General features: G+C 46.2%; 2 protein-coding genes across 2 annotated transcripts in view; one reads left to right on the forward strand and one right to left on the reverse strand.

The window, feature by feature from the left end:
* The window catches only part of Hal (histidine ammonia-lyase), a 28,498-nt gene extending 12,528 nt beyond the window's left edge, over window positions 1-15,970 (forward strand). The window contains exons 15-20 of the mRNA XM_036170173.1: window positions 1,295-1,360; window positions 1,437-1,602; window positions 6,111-6,245; window positions 13,259-13,367; window positions 13,469-13,538; window positions 15,382-15,970. Of these exons, the coding sequence (XP_036026066.1) occupies window positions 1,295-1,360; window positions 1,437-1,602; window positions 6,111-6,245; window positions 13,259-13,367; window positions 13,469-13,538; window positions 15,382-15,522 (687 nt within the window). The 3' untranslated portion in view covers window positions 15,523-15,970. The remainder of the gene's footprint in view (window positions 1-1,294; window positions 1,361-1,436; window positions 1,603-6,110; window positions 6,246-13,258; window positions 13,368-13,468; window positions 13,539-15,381) is intronic.
* Amdhd1 (amidohydrolase domain containing 1) overlaps window positions 11,448-19,850 on the reverse strand; it is a 28,074-nt gene continuing 19,671 nt past the window's right edge. The window contains exon 9 of the mRNA XM_036170175.1: window positions 11,448-11,616. Within this exon, the coding sequence (XP_036026068.1) occupies window positions 11,607-11,616 (10 nt within the window). The 3' untranslated portion in view covers window positions 11,448-11,606. The remainder of the gene's footprint in view (window positions 11,617-19,850) is intronic.

Consider the following 19,850-nt stretch of genomic DNA (forward strand, 5'->3'; position numbering starts at 1 on the left):
ACATGTTGTGTTCTTAAATTAGAGCAGCAGTCGATGCAGGGACTCAGAGGACGGAGAGAAGATTGCATCTGTGTGGGGGATTGGCTGTAGGGCACTCTTCCCATTGCACAATCTTTGTGTGCTCAAGTCTCCAGTCGACTGTGGATGGCGTACACGCTTCTTCCTGTATACATTTAAGTCCTCTCTCGATTACCTGTGACACTTAATACAATGTAAACACTACATAAGTCATTGTTTTATTGTATTATTTAGGGACTAATGACAAGAAAATATCTGCACACACTCAGTATAGACACAATTTTCTCTTCCAAATACTGTCATTTGGAGGTTGGCTCATACCACAGATGCAAACTCTGATAATGAATAGCTAAATAGATTGTTTATAAAGCCCAGAGGGAAAACATGAGCTTTGGGAACCAGGATGAAGGGTATTTTACTATATTTGCCCTTGTGCCTGCTGGCTTAAGCAAAGTGTGTGATAGACTGGAACTATCCCTGGGGGTAATCGCACTCCGGGAGTCCAGAGTTCCCTCCCACTGGAGTAGGTCTGTAGGGCCCGTTGACTGTTGAACACTCGTGCAGGATCTCAGAGAACAGAGTGGTAAAACAGTCCCAGCGTTGATTATTCCAGATGTTTTGATGTGTGTTCTATCAGCCAAGTCGTCTCTTCAGCAGCTTCTTCTATGGAGCATGGGTTCACAGCTCTATGGAGGAAACAGAATTTGGTTTCAAACCAATGGTTGCTGTTTTAGGGTTTTGACTACAAGTGTTGCAGATTAGAAAAGTTAGGGGAGTCAACATCACTGATCTTAAGGGAAAACATCTCATGCCCCATGCTTTTGGGATCCAATTACCTGCACACAATTTACCTTCAGTGTGTGTTTGTGTGTGTGTGTGTGTGTGTGTGTGTGTGTGTGTTATGTGTTTGTGTGTGTGTGTGTGTATGTGGTGTGTGTGTTATTTGTGTGTGTCTGTGTGTCTGTGGTTTATGTGTGTATGTATGTGTGTGTGTCTGTGTCTGTGTGTGTGTATATGTGTATGTGTGGTGTGGTGTGTGTATATATGTGTGTTTCTGTGTATATATGTGTGTGTGTGTGTGTGTGTGTTGTTTGTGTGTGTCTGTGTGTATGTGTATGTGTGTGTTCCTGTCAACAAATGCTCGTGGGAAGACTTGTCTTTCCCTCTCTCTCTGTACAATGATTGCCACTTCACTACTAAAACAAGTGGATGGGGGCAGGAGTTACCTTTGAAATGGTCAACAATGTTATGTTTAAGCCTTAACCTGTTTTGAAAGATGGTTTTTGCCAGTCGAGGAGAGACAATTTCAGGAGGAAACTTCCATGGTGAATACCCAGCCAAAGTAAGCTTTCTGAGTGTGCTGCTGAGCCCGGAAGTACATTCCCATGCAGGCCAGCTGAACTGAGGTGTTCTTTTAGGCCCTGGACTATTTGGCCATTGGCATCCACGAACTTGCGGCAATCAGTGAAAGAAGAATCGAAAGGCTGTGTAACCCTTCCCTCAGCGAGCTGCCTGCCTTCCTGGTGGCTGAAGGAGGTCTGAACTCGGGATTCATGATAGCCCACTGCACCGCAGCAGCCCTGGGTAAGGACACGACCATTAGTCAGAACATTTGCCTTGGAACGAGCTCTGATGTTGCTCCACTTCCTTGTCCATCCTACCTCCCATGCGTAGCACAGCAAGCTGATTGGGTCGTAACATTTCCTTAGAGAAAATAAAACCTAAACAAGGTAATGTTGGAAGGTAATAATGCCACCATGAGGTATAAATGGAAAACTGCCCCAGAGAAAGCAATCCTGACATTGCATTTGAACTTCATCTATGTAGCTTTTTCCCCCAAAGACTATCATAGGGGAAAAAAAAGACAGGAACAACTATATAGTTGATGGCAAAACTTGAGCCAAACCGAATGCTTAAACTCTGGAGATCTTCTCTTAGATCCACTATCCACTAAAAGATTAAGATGCTCTCAAAACATATTTTAAAAAAATACTCCCAAGAAGCAATATGCCTCCTGGAGACTAAGCTTCCATGAAGCCGGTTTCTGATTTGAGATTGCAAGGAGCAGATAACTAAGGCACCAGAACAATGCCTGCCAGAGTTAGTGCTGGCGGCCTCTCGTATTTCCCCTCACTTAACCGGAACACCTTCAGGAGGGAGGGAGGCGCTGTTCTCTTCTCCATTGGCCAGGTCAATAATCAGAGACCTCAGAAGCTGAGTGGCTTTTCCAATAGCGCACGGTAGTTGGATGCAGAGCAGAACTCAAGTACAGCCATGTTGGTACCCAACTTCGTGCACTCACTGCCGTGGACTCTTTTTATCATCATCATCGTTTAAGAACTTTAGTAAAAGGTGCTCAGTTGGTTGACTTAAACCAATGGTAAGCTTGTTACAAATTTAAAATGAAAGTTTTAAAACAATCTCAATCAGATTATGAAACAACAAATCTTCAATGGCAGCTAGGTGGCGGTGGCGCATGCCTTTAATCTCAGCACTCGGGAGGCAGAGCCAGGCGGATCACTGTGAGTTCGAGGCCAGCCTGGTCTACAGAGTGAGATCCAGGACAGGCACCAAAACTATATGGAGAAACCCTGTCTCAAAAAACCAAAAAATAAAAAATAAAAAAACCTTCAACAGCGTATTGAGAAAAAACAGACATTAATAAATAAATAGATAATAAATAAATAAATAAACAAACAAACAAGCAACAAAACCTGTTTGTCATTATCCAAAAGAGACACCTTTAGGTGAAAGTATTTATTCTAACCACATGCTTTGTAGACAATGCAGAGAGTTCATCTTATGTGGCCAAGTGACAAAAGACAAGTCCTTAGGGTCTTCAGCTGCCATCTTTTTTCTTCCTGCTGCTGGGATGCCATGCCCTGTGACCCTGATTGGATGACTAAATGTTTGATGGAATGGCCGATACGCTGCCATTTACTCAGGTCCGCCCTGCTCAGCATAAGCAGATGAGTCCTCCGTGGGTGGATCGCCTGCTTCTATCTTGTGGTTTAAGATTCTCTGGGTATTTGGGTTGTAATTGAAGTTGCAACACTCTGAGGTGGCTGCTGACCTTGGGTCTTATCTCCTTGGTTCTCATGTCCCTCACCACCAATCACTGTCTTCCAGGATAAGGGATCCCATGGAATCATTGCTTGTAATCCCAAACACAGCCGGTCTCACTGGTCTGTCTTGCTGTCTCGCTCTCTGGCTGTCAGCACCCTCTACCTAGTCTCCCTGAACAAGAGGCTTAGACCGGGGTGGTCCCAGGATGTAGGAAGTGGGGAAGCTCTGACTAACATAGCGTGGGCATTGTTGGGCCTGGCCTTCTGATCCCTCAGTCTTTCCTAACTCTCATTATCCTGGTAACCCTGATGGTAACTGCATGGAGGACCTCCACTACATAAAGACGGTCTACAATGGTTGCAGCATGCTATGTCTTTACTGCCTTGGGCTTGAATCCCACCAGGGCCTTCATCCTTTATTGCCTCCACACATCTTTCTTGGTATCATTCCTCTCAATCAAACCATACCCACATCTTGCAATCTACTGTTCTGAAAACCTTCCTTCCCAGGCAGGTGCTGTGGGTATGAGGCTGCCCGGGGTCCTGGCCTACATGCTGCTGGTTGCCTGTGATGGTGGCTGGGATGCACTGCGGTAGCTGTGGTTCCTCCAAGGGTGTGATAGTCACTAGGCTGCTGGAGCATCGGGGTTGCTCAGGATTCTCAGGAGCCCGCTCTTTCTGTTCCTGCTGCTGGTCCATACCAAGCATCTTGTGTTCATCAGTACAGAATCTTAAAATAGAGTAGCCAGATTCAACAATAACCAAAAATGTAGGATGCCCAGTTCTATTTGGATTACTTGGGATCCATATGAGCTTTAAAAAAAAAAAAAAAAAAACACAAAACAAAACCAACCAAACACTGGTTTTTATCCAAAAATCCCAATTCAGCTGAGTATCCTGTATTTTCTTTAACAGTCTTACCTCAAAGGACTAGGTAACATGATGGCTAATTGAAAGCATCCAGTGGCATCTAAACCCCAGATCTGCCATTTGTAATCAGTGTGGTATCAGGCCTCTTCATCTTGGTAATAATTCCTCAGCTCTCTGTGGTGTAGAGTACACGATGATAACTCTACCTTAAATCGGGCTGTCTTGAGTATTAAATGGACTAATTATACATATAAAGTTTTGGGGCTCTGCTTGGCCTCAGGAGCACTAACTAAACAGTAATTTCTATTTAATAATAGCCCCCCCCTTTTTTTTGGGAGACAGCCCTAGCTAGCAGAGAACTCAGAGGTAGACCAGGCTGACCTGGATCTTTTAAGAGATTCATCTGCCTCTGACTTCCCAGTGCTGGACTTAAAGGCATGTGACACCATGCCGAACAATAATATACTCTAAAGTTCTTCCCGCTCATACTTCTCACTCAAACTCAATACAACCAACTTAGTGAGAACCACCGAGTTCACCTTCTTCTCTGCCCGGTGTTGTCTATTTGCTCACTTCGTTGTTTCCAAACTATAGCCTAACACAGAGACTTCTCACTTTATGGAGGTCGTGGGACAACGGGAATTGAGTTCTAGACAAGACTATGGGCCTTGGGAAGACTAGCTTGCATGAGTTCATCCTCCTGAGCTGCCTACTGACAATGGACGTTCTTATTTAATTCAGTCATTCGTTTACCTTTTGGGTACTTGGAAGTCTGTACTTCTTACAAAGGTTCTGGTCAACCCAACCCTCATTTTATACGGTACCAGGGTACAAAAGTTTGAGTGCCAGAACCCGAGAGATCTTGTACAAACCAGGACAAAGCTGGTCACCCTAGTTGAAACCTGGATCCTTGAGGGGTGGGATCCCTTCTATTAGTGGTTCTCAGCCTTCCAAATGCTGTGCCCCTTTGATACAGTTCTTCATGTTGTGGTGACCCCCAACCATAAAATTATCCCCATTGCTACTTCATAGCTATAACTTTGTTACTTTCATGACTCATAGTGTAAACAGCTGTGTTTTCTGACGGTTTTGGCTGACCCCTGTGAAAGGACTGTTCCAGCCCAGGGGTCACGACCCACAGGTTGAGAACTAATGCCTTACATCCTCAAAAAGAGTAGCAGCTGTTTTCTAGATCCGTAGAAGAGGAGAAAAGACTTTCAGTTTGCCCTTTGCTAACATCCAGAACTGAGAACAAGGAACTTGGTAGTTTAGGTCTTTGCTCCTTCAGGTATAGTCTTCAGTAGGGCAAATGAAGGATGCCATATGGCATCAGGTGGGAGTTTATTATAGTAATGGGAACTCAGAGCCTATCCCAAACTCAGTATCTGCACTGTAGTAAGATTCTTGACTAACATGGGAACTCAGGTTTGAGAGACCCCAGTAGAGATGCCCCTCACTTCCTAGACATCACTGGTTATCACGACGCCCCTGTTCAAGCCCCAAACACGGACCTGCATGGTCTTGGAAACATCTCAGCTCTTCAGTATTGCCCAAGATCTGCAGACTCAGCACCGGTTCTCAATGCCATCCCTAAATGCTAATCTGGCTTTTCTCCCAACGTAAGCAAATCGCTCTGGAGTAGCTAGACTCATCCAGCATGCTTCCTTCCACCCTACCCCATCCCCATCCATCTCGAGGGCTTGCTAAATGCTTCTAGTATTTTTTGCATGGTTTTTTTGTTTTGTTTTGTTTTGTTTTGTTTTTCGAGACAGGGTTTCTCTGTGTAGCTTTGCGCCTTTCCTGGGACTCACGCTGTAGCCCAGGTTGGCCTCAAACTCACCGAGATCCACCTGGCTCTGCCTCCCGAGTGCTGGGATTAAAGGCGTGCACCACCACCGCCTGGCATGGTTTTTTTTTAATATGAGCATGCCCACATTCTTATCTCCTCTTATCTCTGAACTCACCAGGATTGTAGGACCCTCCCCACTTTGGGAGAACATTGACCCGTGTGTGGTTTTCCACTGTGGCTCTGCACCATCTGGTCAAGGGCCCCTGGAGAGGTCCTTCCATGCTGTGGAGACTTTGAGGGGAGCTGTGCATGATTTTAGCAGCATTTCTTTTAGGGATGCTACTTCACTTGCACTGGTCTCTTTGCAGTGTCTGAGAACAAGGCTCTCTGTCATCCTTCATCTGTGGACTCACTCTCGACCAGCGCCGCCACGGAGGACCATGTCTCCATGGGAGGATGGGCAGCCAGGAAGGCCCTTAGGGTCATCGAGCATGTAGAACAAGGTAAAGCCAGCACTGGAAGGCAGGTCTTTCTCGGAATGGAATCACTGCCCACAGAATCCGTTTTCTTTGGAAACTCATTTGAAATACAGATCCTCTGACCCCTCCCAGAAACACTAGGGAGAAGAGGGGAGTGGGGCTCAAGAGCTTTCCAGGTGATTCTGTTCCTCACTGAAGACTAAGAACTGAGGATCTATGCAGAGATAATCTGGCTCCTGGGATAGCTTTGTTTTAATGATGTAGGGCTTTTGTTTGTTTGATGTCTGAAAGTGGAGAGAAAGAGGGCCATGAACCCTAGCAAGCCTCAACTGATTCAAAAGCCCAAATATTTGCTTCCTGTTTTTTGTTTCCCCAAATTATCTGCAAGCAAATCTCCATGTTGTTCATATATACTTTCTCTCTTTAATTTGAATAGTTCCAGGCTGGAGAGATGGCTCAGTGATTAAGAGTACATAATACTCTTGTAGAGAACTTTTTTTTTTTTTTTTTTTTTTTTTTTTTTTTTTTTTGAGACAGGGTTTCTCTGTGTAGCTTTGGAGCTTTTCCTGGAACTCACTCTGTAGCCCAGGCTGGCTTCGAACTCAGAGATCCGCCTAGCTCTGCTTCCCAAGCGCTGGGATGAAAGGTGTGCGCCACCACCGCCTGGCTCTTATAGAGAACTTAAGTTCAGTCACCAGAATCCATGTCAGGTAACTGCCTGTAACTCCAACTCTGGAGTCATCTGGCCACCTCTGGCCTCCAGCAATCCCAACATTTATGCGCATACACACACACACACACACACACACACACACACACACACACACACACGTATATATGCATATATTCCTAAGTATAACCCGCCAGGTCTCTATAACGTGAACTGGATGTTTGGTATTGGGCAACTACTTGGTGTGTTTCTCGGAGGGAAAGACTTAATTCTCCTGTTCTTGGCATTCCTCAGTTGCCTGTAGTCCTTTGCATAGGCTTTCCCCATCCACATTAACATGTCTATTGGTATCGTCCTCATTCAGCTCAAGTTATCAGAGCTTTTCCTCTCAGTCAGGATGCCGTACCACACCCAACAAAATTAAACAGCTGAGCCCTGGTATCATCAGCACCAAATACACATTCAAAATCCCCCAGCATCAGCACCTCAGCCTGTCTGTTGGGTTTGTTCAAACAGGGATTCCAGGCTCCTGTTTTAAATTCTGCTGTCAGGATTCCAAGCTGCTTCTCCTCCAGAGTCTTCCTGTGCCCCTTCTTTCCCTTCTGGCTTTTGACTCAGCAACATGCCAGGCTAGTTTTTCGGCAGGAGGATTGATGTTCTGGATTTTCCGGTAGCTTCTTTGTGATATCAGTTTCATGTTTTCTTTTCCCCTAGACCTTTCTGATGTCATGACATTGATTCAAAAGATTTAACGAGATTGAGATTCACCCAGGTGTCAGGAATAAATCATTGGGAGAGTTGTGTTAGGCCGCCCTCTCTGCCTTCCCAGTTGCTGTTCATCTTCGGCGAGAGTGCCACAGCCTTCCATCAAATATAGTCTCCTCCAGTTCCTGAGCTGTCACAGAATGGCCCAAGTTCTGCCTCGGGAGGAAAGAATAGCATAGGCTAACGACAATATGAGCCGATTTTTTTTTTGTAGAGTTATTTTCTATTATAATTTACCTCCCCCCTTTAAAATGTAGGGCTCACTGAATGTAAATGGAGTACATTCACTGAATTGAGGAATGGTAAATCTTAGAACATTTTCATCCCCCAAAGAACCCCTGCAGTCTTTGGTTTATCAAGCCTTGTTCTCTCTATTTCCCCTACCTAGTCTCGGGTCCCTGTAGATTTGCCTTCTGTGGACTTTTAGTGTAAAGAAAACGCCCCCACTGTGTGGTCCTTTAGTCTGGCTTCTTTCACTTAGCAGGCTGCTTGCAGGGTTTGCTCCTGTTCTGGCATATGTTACCATTCATTTTTTTTTGCTTTGATTGTCCTGAGTAACGCATTTCCCCTATGCACTCCTAGTGGAAAGACCAGTTTGTTTGTGTGTTTTGGCTGATAGGCAACAGTTTTTATTTGCCTGGACTGGAATGGTTGGGGCCATACAGTAGCTCTCCACCCATCTTTATGGGAGCCGAAGATGTATTGCCATGGTGGATGCCTACTGGCAGAGTTTAAAGACACCCGTTTCTCCTCAGCCACACTTGTTATCCGTCTATCATAGTGTTTATCTGATGTTCACACGTCGGATGGTTCCCCACTAGATACATAGCCCCTGTCAAAGTGTGAAGAGTTCCCTTATCTATCCCCACCTCTTCTATCTAATCCATCAACACACCAACGCTGTCTTCCAAACATATCAAATCAAGCCCATCACCTCCTTCTTCTTAATCTCATATGCAGTAACCACTCATCGCAAAACAGGACGAGCATCCGCAAACGTAATTGAGACCACACCATGCCCCAGCTGGAAATGCACTAGTTCCCTTTCAGCACTCAAAACCATATCCACCCACTTCCTTAGGCCTAGAAGCCCGGCATGATCTGGTATCTGCCTCTCACTGCCCTTCTTTCATGCTCTCTCCATCCGGAACCACAGTGATGTCCTGTGGTGCCAGGGAACACATCAATCACCTGCAACTCTGACTCCAAGGACTTCTGGTCCCTTCTCACTCCATCCATGGAGCTGCTCAAACCTCTCACACATCTCCCTTGGCTGCAGCCAGAACGGCAGTTGGCATTTTTTCCTTCCTTTTTTGTTTAGTTTTATTCTGATAGCGCTCAGTGCCTCCGGTACAGTTAGACCTGTTTGTCTTTCCACAATGGTAAGGATCTCGTCTGCCTTGGCCATTTCACTAGATGGGCCTGGTTCAAATCTGTTGCTCAAATGTTTGCATGGCAGCAAATGGTTGCCTGGTTCATCATTGCTGTGCTGTCTGTTCATAGCACGTAAGGGAACTCAGCAACAGGTAATTAAGAATCAGCTGTATTACAAGCCTGTTGGTAATGGGTTTGTTACTTAAGTTTGTCTTGATTACAAATGTTTAGCAAACATCTTCAAATTCTGGAATCCAGTAGTGCTGGCTGTAAGGATGAGCCTGCTTGTCCCAGTGCCCACTCACTATCCTTGCTTAAATCACTAGCATGGGAATGTGGAAAAAGTGTAGACAGACACCTGCCACTTGAGCGGAGTACATAACAGAGTGGGCGAGATGCACCCATCTCCTGCCCTTACAGAAACCTAGTCTGTTCAGAGAAGCAAACACTGGCCAACCTGACAACTCTTTGTGGTAATTAACAAAATGCTGAAGGGTAGAGAGTTACAGGAGGAAAGGGCAGAATCTGCTGAAATCTGAAGGGATCAGAAATGGCATCTTCAAAGAAGAACCCATGAGTAAGACCTGAATAATTTATGTCTCTCTCTCTCTCTCTCTCTCTCTCTCTCTCTCTCTCTCTGTGTGTGTGTGTGTGTGTGTGTGTGTGTGTGTGTGTGTGACTTACTGTTATGAGGGAAAAGGAAGAGGTATGCAAAAAGTAAGTTGTTTCAGGATGCATTCCAGTGATGGGGCATCCAAGAACAGAGGCCAAAGCCTGGGGAAGTGTTGTTGGATGACTGGTGGTCAGTGCTCTGTGTATAGAGGTAGCCGGGGGTGACCGGGGTATGAGGTGCAGGAGCATGGCCTTGATAAAGCAGTTACATGGGGGATGGAAGGGGATTTGAAGGATAAGGACTAACTAGAAGAAGGAAAGAGACTGGGTCAAAGGGAACGCCTCCTAGAACACAGGGCGGCAGAGCTCTGAAGGGAGCGAAAGGGTATGAAGTCAAGACAATTCCAGAGACAAGGTCATGCATTCAAATTAGCCCCGGGGTAGGTAAAAGCACCAGACATGTTTTCAATGCATCTAAGTAACATATACATTTGCAACGTAGCTAAGGAGTGCTGTTATTTATTTGCTTAAGACAGTTTTTTTTTTCTTTTTTTGGTTTTTCGAGACAGGGTTTCTCTGAAGCTTTGGAGCCTGTCCTGGACTAGCTCTGTAGACCAGGCTGGCCTCGAACTCACAGAGATCCACTTGCCTCTGCCTCCCAAGTGCTGGGATTACAGGCGTGCGCCACCACCGCCCAACAGTTTTATTTCTTTTTAATTCGAAGTAAATGGGTTGTTTTTTTTCATAGAGTATATTCTGGTCACAGTCTCCACTCTAATCACTGTTCCATCTTCTCCCAAATCCTCAGAAAGGCCAATAAAACAAATAACAAACCAGAATAAAACAAAGCAAACAGAATAAAAAGGGAAAAGCACATTAACACATATACACAGAGAGAGAGAGAGAGAGAAATATACATACACATGCACACACACAAAACCCATGGAAACACAAAATCAGCCCCAGCAGTAACACTGAATTCATTTTCTGTTTGGCTGTCTAGTGCTGGGCACCGGGCTTCCCTTAAGTGTGGTTTGTATACCCAGTGATGTTCCCTTGAAGAAAACTAATTTTTCCTTTGCAAGCAGTTGTCAGTTGGAGATAGATTCTGGGTTAGGGATGGGATGGGGGCTTGTGTCTTCTTCCTCCCTCACTTCTGGGGCCCCATCTGGTTTGAACCTGTGCAGGCCCTGTGCATGCCGCCACAGTCTGTGTGAGTCCATGCGCATGTCAGTCCTGGTGTATCTGGAAGGCACGGTTTCCTTGGTCTCTTCCATCCCCTCTGGACCTTACAATCTTTCTTCCTCCTCTAAGACCTGAGGGGAGACGTTCCCCGAAGACATCCCATTTACAACTGAGTGTTTCAAGGTCTCTCACTCTCTGCCCAGTGTCCAACTGTGAGTCTCTACATTAGTTTCAATTCATGTGAATTTTACTAAGATGAAGAAATTCATCCTAAAACTAGCCGGCATTGCCAGAACTCACCAGTTTTTTCATGGTTTTGAATGGTCGCTCACATGGCTAGCGTGGCCATTGGGCTTGTTTTCAAAGGAGCATCCATCCAGCTGGATGAAGATGCACACAGCCCTTGCACAGTTGATGGGTTTTGGGGGACTGCTGGTTAGGAGCAAAACATGTCACAAGTAGCAACTTAGGGTTTTTCTCAGGGTTTCATGTTTATTTTTCCAATATGTGCTCCCTGGTTGCTGTCTGTCTTTGGCGGAACCTGTGGCAACACAGGTAATACAACATGTAACTAATATGTATCAGACATTCTCTACTTGTATCCAACCTTGTGACTCATTTAGTCTATAATATAATAACACAGTATTGTCACCCTAGGGAGGCATGGACTGTGGTCCCCTTTGACAGATCTGGCAACCAAAGCAGAGGTCAACGTCCCCAAAGTTGTACAGTCTCAATGTCGGTGATGAGATCTAAACCCAGGTTCAAGTCCGTTATCTTCACCACTTCCTGTCAAGAGAAGAAACACAGCTCTCACTCCGAGGGGATAAGAGACGGCTTATTCTGGAGTTTATCCTGTGACTGCTTATGGCCTGGGAACACAGATTTAGGTTGTTTAGGTTCCCCCAAGTTCCATGTTCCAACATGGTAACCATCTGTGAAGTTTTTATAGTCCCAGAGCAAAAGCACATCCTAAATCCAGGCCCATTAGTGGGAGCATCAGGTAGGTGGGTTACAGTAGAGCAGAGAATTCTCTGCCGTAGTCTCGGATGCTATTTGGTGCCATTCTTAGGTCAGGGGTTGGAGGGAGACAGTGATATGCTAAGTAAATATATCCCAGAGGGTTTCACTTGGTAGTCACGTGGGTGTTAGATCAGTCACAGAGGTGAGCAATGGCTAGCTATTAAATGGACTAATGATAGCCCAAGATGGGGCAGGTTGGATTTGCAGCATTCCAACCTTGAACCATCACAGAGTTCTAATCAGTCCATTAGTTTTGTAGAATTTGTGTTCTTGTTTTGGTTTGTTGAGACAGACTTTCTCCGTGTAGTTTTAGTGCCTGTCCTAGATCTCGCTCTGTAGCCCAGGCTGGCCTCGAACTCACAGATATCTGCTTGCCTCTGCCTCTCGAGTGCTGGGATTAAAGGTTTATGCCACCACCGCCTGGCTAGGATCTTTAATATAGGCTCCCCCCCCCCCTTGAGAACTTCAGTTCACAGTGGTTAGCCCAGATGGTATATTAAAAACATTTGGCTTCTTGCTTTTCAGTTTATAAAGCACATTGCAAATTCAGGTGAGTACAGAAAGATCACAGAGGAGAGAGGAAAGTAATCCACTGTGGACCTAGAAGAGCCACATCATTATTTAGTAAAATTGGAACTCCAAGCAGGGATGGGGTTCTCATGTAGACCCCCCTCCCCATCTACATGACATAACCACTGGCCAGCGAACCTTGGTGAAAGGGGAACTGGCAGGTTGTGCCAATGGAGCCTAATGGTCAGCTCCCTTGGCGGGTTAGGAACACTGTTAATCTCTCCTGGTAAATCTTTGAGTTCTCCAGCTCATCAATGAAGATGCAACCAAGAGCTTAGAAAAAAAAAGGTTTAAGATGGACAGTGGTGGCTCACTTTTAATCCTAGCACTCGGGAGGTAGAGGCAGGCGGGTCTCTGTGAGTTCAAGGCCAGCCTGGGCTACCAAGTGAGTTCCAGGAAAGGCGCAAAGCTACACAGAGAAACCCTGTCTCAAAAAACAAAAAACAAAACAAAAAAAAAAAAACCAAAACAAAACAAAAAACAAAACAAAACAAAACACACACACACACACACACACACACACACACACACACACAAGAGGGGAAAAAAAAGAGGCTTAAATTAAAACTAACTTAGGCCTGGAGCTGTGTGTTTGTAGCTCAGTTGGTATAGTGTTTGCTTCCTAGCATGCACAGACCCTGGATTCAATCCAAACACCGAATAAACTGGTTGTAATAGGCGCATACTTGTAATGCCTACACTTCAAGGCAATTTCATTCTATCAGTACACAGAAAGCCAGCTGTCTGTGCAGCTGGCTCCCGATAGTTCCAACTCTGGGTGATTTCGGCCCCATGAGCCAGCCCTGGAGTGACCATTGCTTCTGCATTTTTGTTTCAGTCCTGGCCATTGAGCTTCTTGCTGCCTGCCAGGGCATCGAGTTTCTACGGCCCCTGAAAACAACCACTCCGCTGGAGAAGGTGTATGACCTGGTGCGCTCTGTGGTCAGGTAAAGTCAATGGGTCTCTGGGGCTGACCCCATTTCAGAGCGGTGGGTCTGTGCAGAGGCAGGTGTGCTGCGGCTGAAGGCTTGATCTGCTTTCTCTGTAGGCCCTGGATCAAAGATCGCTTCATGGCCCCGGACATCGAAGCGGCCCACAGGCTACTTCTGGAGCAAAAGGCAAGCCGGCGACTTGATGGGTGTGAGGAAGGGAAAGGGGAGCTGAGGGTGGAGAGGCAACGTCTTAGCCTGTCTCTCCTGGCTGTCCCTAGGAGGAGAACCCAAAAGTAGAGAGCTGATTTGCAAGATGACGGAACGCCATTGATAGTTCCCCCAAAGACCCAGCTTGGACCCAAACACTGACTATGGAAGGGTTAGAAGTGGTTTTACATGGAAGGTGGAGACAGCATTCATGAGGAGACTATGAGTGTGGTAGCTCATTAGCCTTCCTTCTGGAAGACGTCCTCTGCCGTGCTAACGCACTTTCTCCTGCTGATGTTAGCACAGCTCCCACCACCGAGAGAGACCCTGTGAAGGCCCAGGGTTCTACTGTGTCCCTGCACCTGCCTGCTGGGCAAGATAGTTCTCTTTACCGCTCATCTCCTTCAGTTATATCGGCCATAGACTTAGGAACTTGATACAGATGCCTAAAAGGCTGGGTCATCTTTTAAAATACATACATACAAAAAAAAAGCATGCATCCTATGCAAATTAATACACATGTATATTTTATGTGTCCAATATATGATGTATGCATATGCATGTAATAGAAATATCTTTTACATACACACACACACACACACACATACTTTTTAAAAATGCTTTGAAACTTTTGAGTCATTGGTGTCCCATTCCCTAGAATCACTCAATTTCCCTTAGAGCTGTGACTGTTTTTGTTTTTGTTTTGCTTTTGTTTGTTTGTTTGTTTTTTGTTTATCTGAGACAGGGTTTCCCTGTGTAGCTTTGTGCCTTTCCTGGAACTCACTTGGTAGCCTAGGCTGGCCTTGAACTCACAGAGATCCACCAGCCTCTCCCTCCCGAGTGCTGGGATTAAAGGCGTGCGCCACCACCGCCCAGCCGAGCTGTGACTGTTCTGGGGGAACAAACTTCACAACTCTGATTTCTATATCCTTTGAGGGAACACATCTTCCATGCGGAGTTAGCTTGTAAAGAATACATGTTCTTTTTCAGAGTGTTTTAGATAGTATCTCAGGCTATATAGCTCAGGCTGGCTCAGGACTCATTGAGCAGCCCAGGCTGGCCACAAAGCTTAGGCCAATCTTTTTCCCTCGGTATATTCCAGAACCAAAGGGTGTTAGGATTCAGGTAGGAGCCACCACACTAGCTAAGAGTATATCTTGTGAGGTCATAGGATGGGAAGATTCCTTGGCTGTCAGGGTCCACCAGCAGAAAGAAAGGAAACTAGAAACCAAAAATGAGCATTAAGAAAATAGGTTGGCAGATGGAGAGGAAAGCCTGGCCGTGCAGGCGACAACCTTATCATTGTGTACCAAATCAGCGTCCATTCCCGGTGAAGGGTGGAAGCTGACGCTGGCTTGTCCCTGGTGATGTTTATGGGGCTGGGACACGGGCGGTGTTTGCATACTTCTGGCCATAGAAACAACCTTGGGGGAATTCCCTGTACCACCTTTCAGCTTCCAAGCCTTGTGTGCTGCTCTATCCACCGGACTCCCAAGTAAGCAGGCAGAATTTCACTCTGAGCTGCCAAGGTTCTGTTTGGGTTTTGTGGATTTGCTTGCTTTGCCCCGAAGTAGGAGGCACCTTCAACACCTTTACAACGTGAGCTTGGTTTTGGACTTTGCATTTTAAAATCCTTTAATGTGTCGAGCAGCTAATTGACACGGACTCTGTGTCAAATGGCTCAGAATACAAGCAAGCGGGCTGCCGTGTGTTTGGCCAGGTACAGAAGGTGCTTTGATTTGGGGGCGAAGCTCATGTGTCATCACAGCATGTGGAAACAGCCTTGTCCGAGATTCGACTTTGTCCCCTCCTTGCCTCCCAGGTTTGGGAAGTTGCTGCACCGTACATTGAGAAATACAGGATGGAACACATCCCGGAATCCAGGCCGCTTTCTCCAACCGCGTTTTCCTTAGAATCTCTGCGAAAGAATTCAGTCACAATCCCAGAGTCTGACGATCTTTAATGGGCTTCCTCGTGGTCGGGCACATCAGACATGCCTGAGCCCAAGACAGCAGTGGTGTGTGATGGAGGGGCCCAGGAACCACCCGTGATGCACAGAACTCATCATCTCTTTTCAAACACGCTCTGGTTAGGTCGGCGGCAGCAATGCAGTTGCTGAGCCGAGAGCCCTGTCCTTGTGCCATGGTTTGCGGAGTTCTGGCTGTCTTTGAGTCATGGTGTTTTCTTTCTCGACAATATATACAGGCTACTTACTCTTAAGAATGGCCACAATTCCATAGGTCTATGTTTTAACTCTTAGTATTCAGAAACGCAATTCAGAGCATTCTTCTTTAAAGCGTCAGATTTTTGTGAACTTAAAAAAAAAAAAAATTGTCTTGAGAAACTCTCCTAGCTGACTTTCTTTGGCTGCTTGGACTGTACCATAACCTGAAAAATATGCTTCAAGTCAGAATTTGTTCCTAAGCCCTTCTGCCTTCTGCTCATTGAATCATAGAAAAGAGTCTCGAGGAGTGAGCGGAGCTAGTTCAGGGGATGCATAATTGAGTTCCATACTTGGGTGCATAATGAGGATCCAAATTGAGTTCAAATCTGTGTAAAAAAAAGCCTGGTGTGGTGGTGGGCACTTGAACCCCCACCCCCCACCCCACCCCACCCCACCCCGCACTGGAGGACAGAGACAAGCAGCTCCTGGGGGCTCACTGCTCAGCCAGTCTTGCAGAAATGGTGAATTCCAGGTTCAGTGAGAGACCCTGCCTCAAAAATAAAAAAATGATGCAGAGAGAGATAGAAAAACACATCTTAACATTTATCTCTGGGCTCTGCATGTGCCCACAGGAGCAAGTACACCTTACACACACACACACACACACACACACACACACACACACACACACACACACGAGAGAGAGAGAGAGAGAGAGAGAGAGAGAGAGAGAGAGAGAGAGAACTACAGAGGTTAACAGTCCCTTTTTGGTTGTTTCTGGTTGATACCTGTGTCCTATTACGTACAGGGGTGTTTAAACCACCCCACCAAGAATGAAAAGGAGTTGGGGCATGAACATAAAGACTGCCCTTGCCTAGCCATGCCTTTAATGTTTCTCCAGTGACTGCCCATATCTCCTAACCGCTTGGTGATATGCTCCAGTTGAAGTTCAGAAGCTAGTCCTGTCATTTCCCACAACTTAGTACTCCATTCACCTGTTGGCATTAAGTTTAGTAAGCAGCCCCCTGTTGCACAGATGAGGCGTTTGGGGGTCAGGACGGGAGCCGCCCCACTCACGGCCTGCAGTTGGTAATCATTAAAATGAACTTTGCTAACACAGGTCAGATGGGGCCCTCAGATGATTGCCCAATCTCTGCTTCTCCCCCAAGCAGATAAAGAATCTTGCGGGGTGGGTAGGCTTTGTGTAATTGTTCAGAAAGGTCACGTGACCTCTTGACAGCCCAAGGTTGAGACAGATGACTTTGCAGCCACCTGCTGTAAACACATGCAAAACACTGCATGTGCAAGAGTCTGAAAGCGTGGCTGGGAAGACTGTAGCTGGTTAACGAACACACTTGCCAGCATCCCTCACTAGTCACAGACTACAGGGGGCCCAAGATATATTCCCTAGTACACTGTCCTCACTCTTCTGAGCATGCCTTGTCCACAGTCTTTGCCTTCAGCAACTCAGGAGGTGAAAATGGGCCCAGGAACAGGCTTAACTGCAGGTTATTCCCCACATCACTGTCTCTTTACTTCTTCCCTCCCTTCCTAAATTTAGGGCCCCACACATTGTAGATAAGTGCTCTACCACTGAGTTAGTTAGTTTTTGCTGAATGCCAACACACACACACACACACACACACCAGAGTTTACCCATTCCTCTACCCAAGCTACAGCAGAGGCAGCGAGCCCCAGCAGATGGCTGCTCCCACCCCTGGATTGGAAATGCTGGCCTCCTGTCCACCTCTGTCTTTGAAGCTTTTGATAGATTTCCACCCCTAGGTTTTGTATCTAGCTCTGTTAGTCCCCCATCTTCAAGAGTCTATGGTAGGTAGGGGGCACACTCTGTCAGTGGCTTTGCTGTCACTGTGCTCAGGCACTGAGGTGCACTCCTACCTTCTACTTTTATTTATTTTGAACAAAGTTTAACACCTACTATTTGTTTTTCTGTTGATGTGAGAAAACATTGGGAACAAACGCTGCTTGGTGGAGGAAAAGGTTCCTTCCTTCTTACACTCCCATGGACAGTCCATCACTGCAGAGAGTCAGGGCAGCAATCCGGAGGAACACTGCTTACCAGCTATTGACCGGCTCACTAACATCTTATACAGCCCAGACCCTCCTGCCTAGGGCCCCTGCTACTCACAGTGAGTTGGGCCTTCCCACGTCAATCATCAATCATGATGATCCCTCACAAACATGGCCACAGGCCAATCTGATGTGGGCAGTCCCAGAGTTGAGACGTCCCAGTTAGACTCTAGGCTTTGTTAACTTGACAACTGGAACTAACTAGGACACCTCCACCTCTTCAGAAAACGCCTCTTCCGAGTGGAGCTGGTCAAGTTTCTGAAAGGTTCAGTCAGAAAAAGATAACAGATCTGAGACGACGTGCTGGGCCTAGTGCCTTTCCTGTGGAGGCGTGGCAAATGAGTTGGCATATCAGGCCTCCCTTCCCCGGGGTGCTTGCCTGGGTCCCTTCACTTAGGGTAGTAGGAGAGGGTGAGGCCTCGAGTACGGGGTCCACCCAAAACTTCTGCTGTTCCATTTGCTGACTCCCTAGTAGCCAACACAAGTCACATGATAAGCCAGGGTCTGAAACTACAGGGTGTGGACATATATGACTTAGTGTACTTGTGGCCATTATTAAACAATCTACCCAATTTATAAAATCTAATCAATAACTTGAAAAGAGATACTTTTCATACTAAAACTTGTGTTTTATCTTGGGGTCTGGCCATTCATCGTTCGGGGGCTGAACAACTCTTCACAGGGGTCACTGAAGACCATCAGAGACCACAAATATTTACGTTATGATTCATAACAGTAGCGAAATTACAGCTATGAAGTAGCATCGAAAATAATTTTTTGGTTGGGGGTTGCCACAACACGAGGAGCTGTATTAAAAGGAACATGAGGGACTCTGCAACGTTAGGAAGGTTGAAAACGGCTGTCATAAATAATTGATCAAAAATAAACAAACAAACAAACAATCATTTTGCCCTTTTTGGTTACCTTTGTCAAAGGCACCATTTTATTAGGTGTGAGCATTGAAAACAAAAAGTAGAGAGCATTTCCTCAGCCTAGAGGAAGACCTGCTTAGTATAAACGGCCCTGTGCGTTCTGATCCCTGCTGAGTTCAAGAAAGGCCTGGGATTGCAACGGAGCTAATGGCATGGCAAATCTTATTGGCAACTTCTGAGAAAGCACTTTTCTCTCCCTGGAGCCAGGGAAGTCATCTTTTTCTCCTGCTTGACCTGGATGAGGAAATTGACTGACAGCCAGATCCAGGGCATTGCTGGGTGGCAGAACAGAGAGAGGCAGGAAGGTATCTGGGTCATCGCATGGCTGAGTTGTTGTGTATGCCAAAGGGGCTGGCCCTGCTTCTGAATTTCCAATGGTGAGCTGAAAAAGGCTGCTTTTCCCTACATCTCTATTTCTTTACTTCTTCCCTCCCTTCCTAAATTTAGGGCCCCACACATTGTAGACAAGTGCTCTACCACTGAGTTATGTATTCCCAAGTATCATTAAAAAAAAAAAAACAACTGTTAGGTAAGGGAGGAATGAGCTAGAGTTCTGGTTTGGTTCTAGACCTGCACTAAGATGTGTGAGAGGTGGGGGTAATTGGGTCCTTTGATAGTACCAAGCTAGGGTGGGAGATTTAAAAAACAGCCACAGAACAAAGGGAACTCTTCACTTTTACAGACTTGAGCAGGGAGAAGCCTCCGAGTCTAGTATCTTAAACAAGGAAAGGGATAGGATCCAGGTGTGCTGGTCCCCTCTACAGGGGCAGCATCTCTGGTCTGACCACGGCAGGGTATCGCTAAGTTACCCAGGCTCTTCTTGAACGTACTCCACAGGATAGGCAGCCTTCAACTCAAGATCCTCCTGTCTCAGCTTCCCAAGTACCTGGGATTATAAGCATGTACCGTCAGGCCTGACTTCCTCCCCTCTTACTTCAAAAAACTACATATATTATTTTTTATTTTCTGTGCCTGGTGCCTGTGGAAGCCAGAAGAGGGCATCGGATTCGCTTACCGACAGTTGTGTCCTTGGGAAGAGCAGCCAGTGCTCTTAGCCATTGAGCCATCTCTGAGGCACCCCACCACCACCTCCCCCCCACCCCC

Source organism: Onychomys torridus, chromosome 20, assembly GCF_903995425.1.
Source record: "Onychomys torridus chromosome 20, mOncTor1.1, whole genome shotgun sequence".
In the NCBI taxonomy this organism is placed as follows: domain Eukaryota; kingdom Metazoa; phylum Chordata; class Mammalia; order Rodentia; family Cricetidae; genus Onychomys; species Onychomys torridus.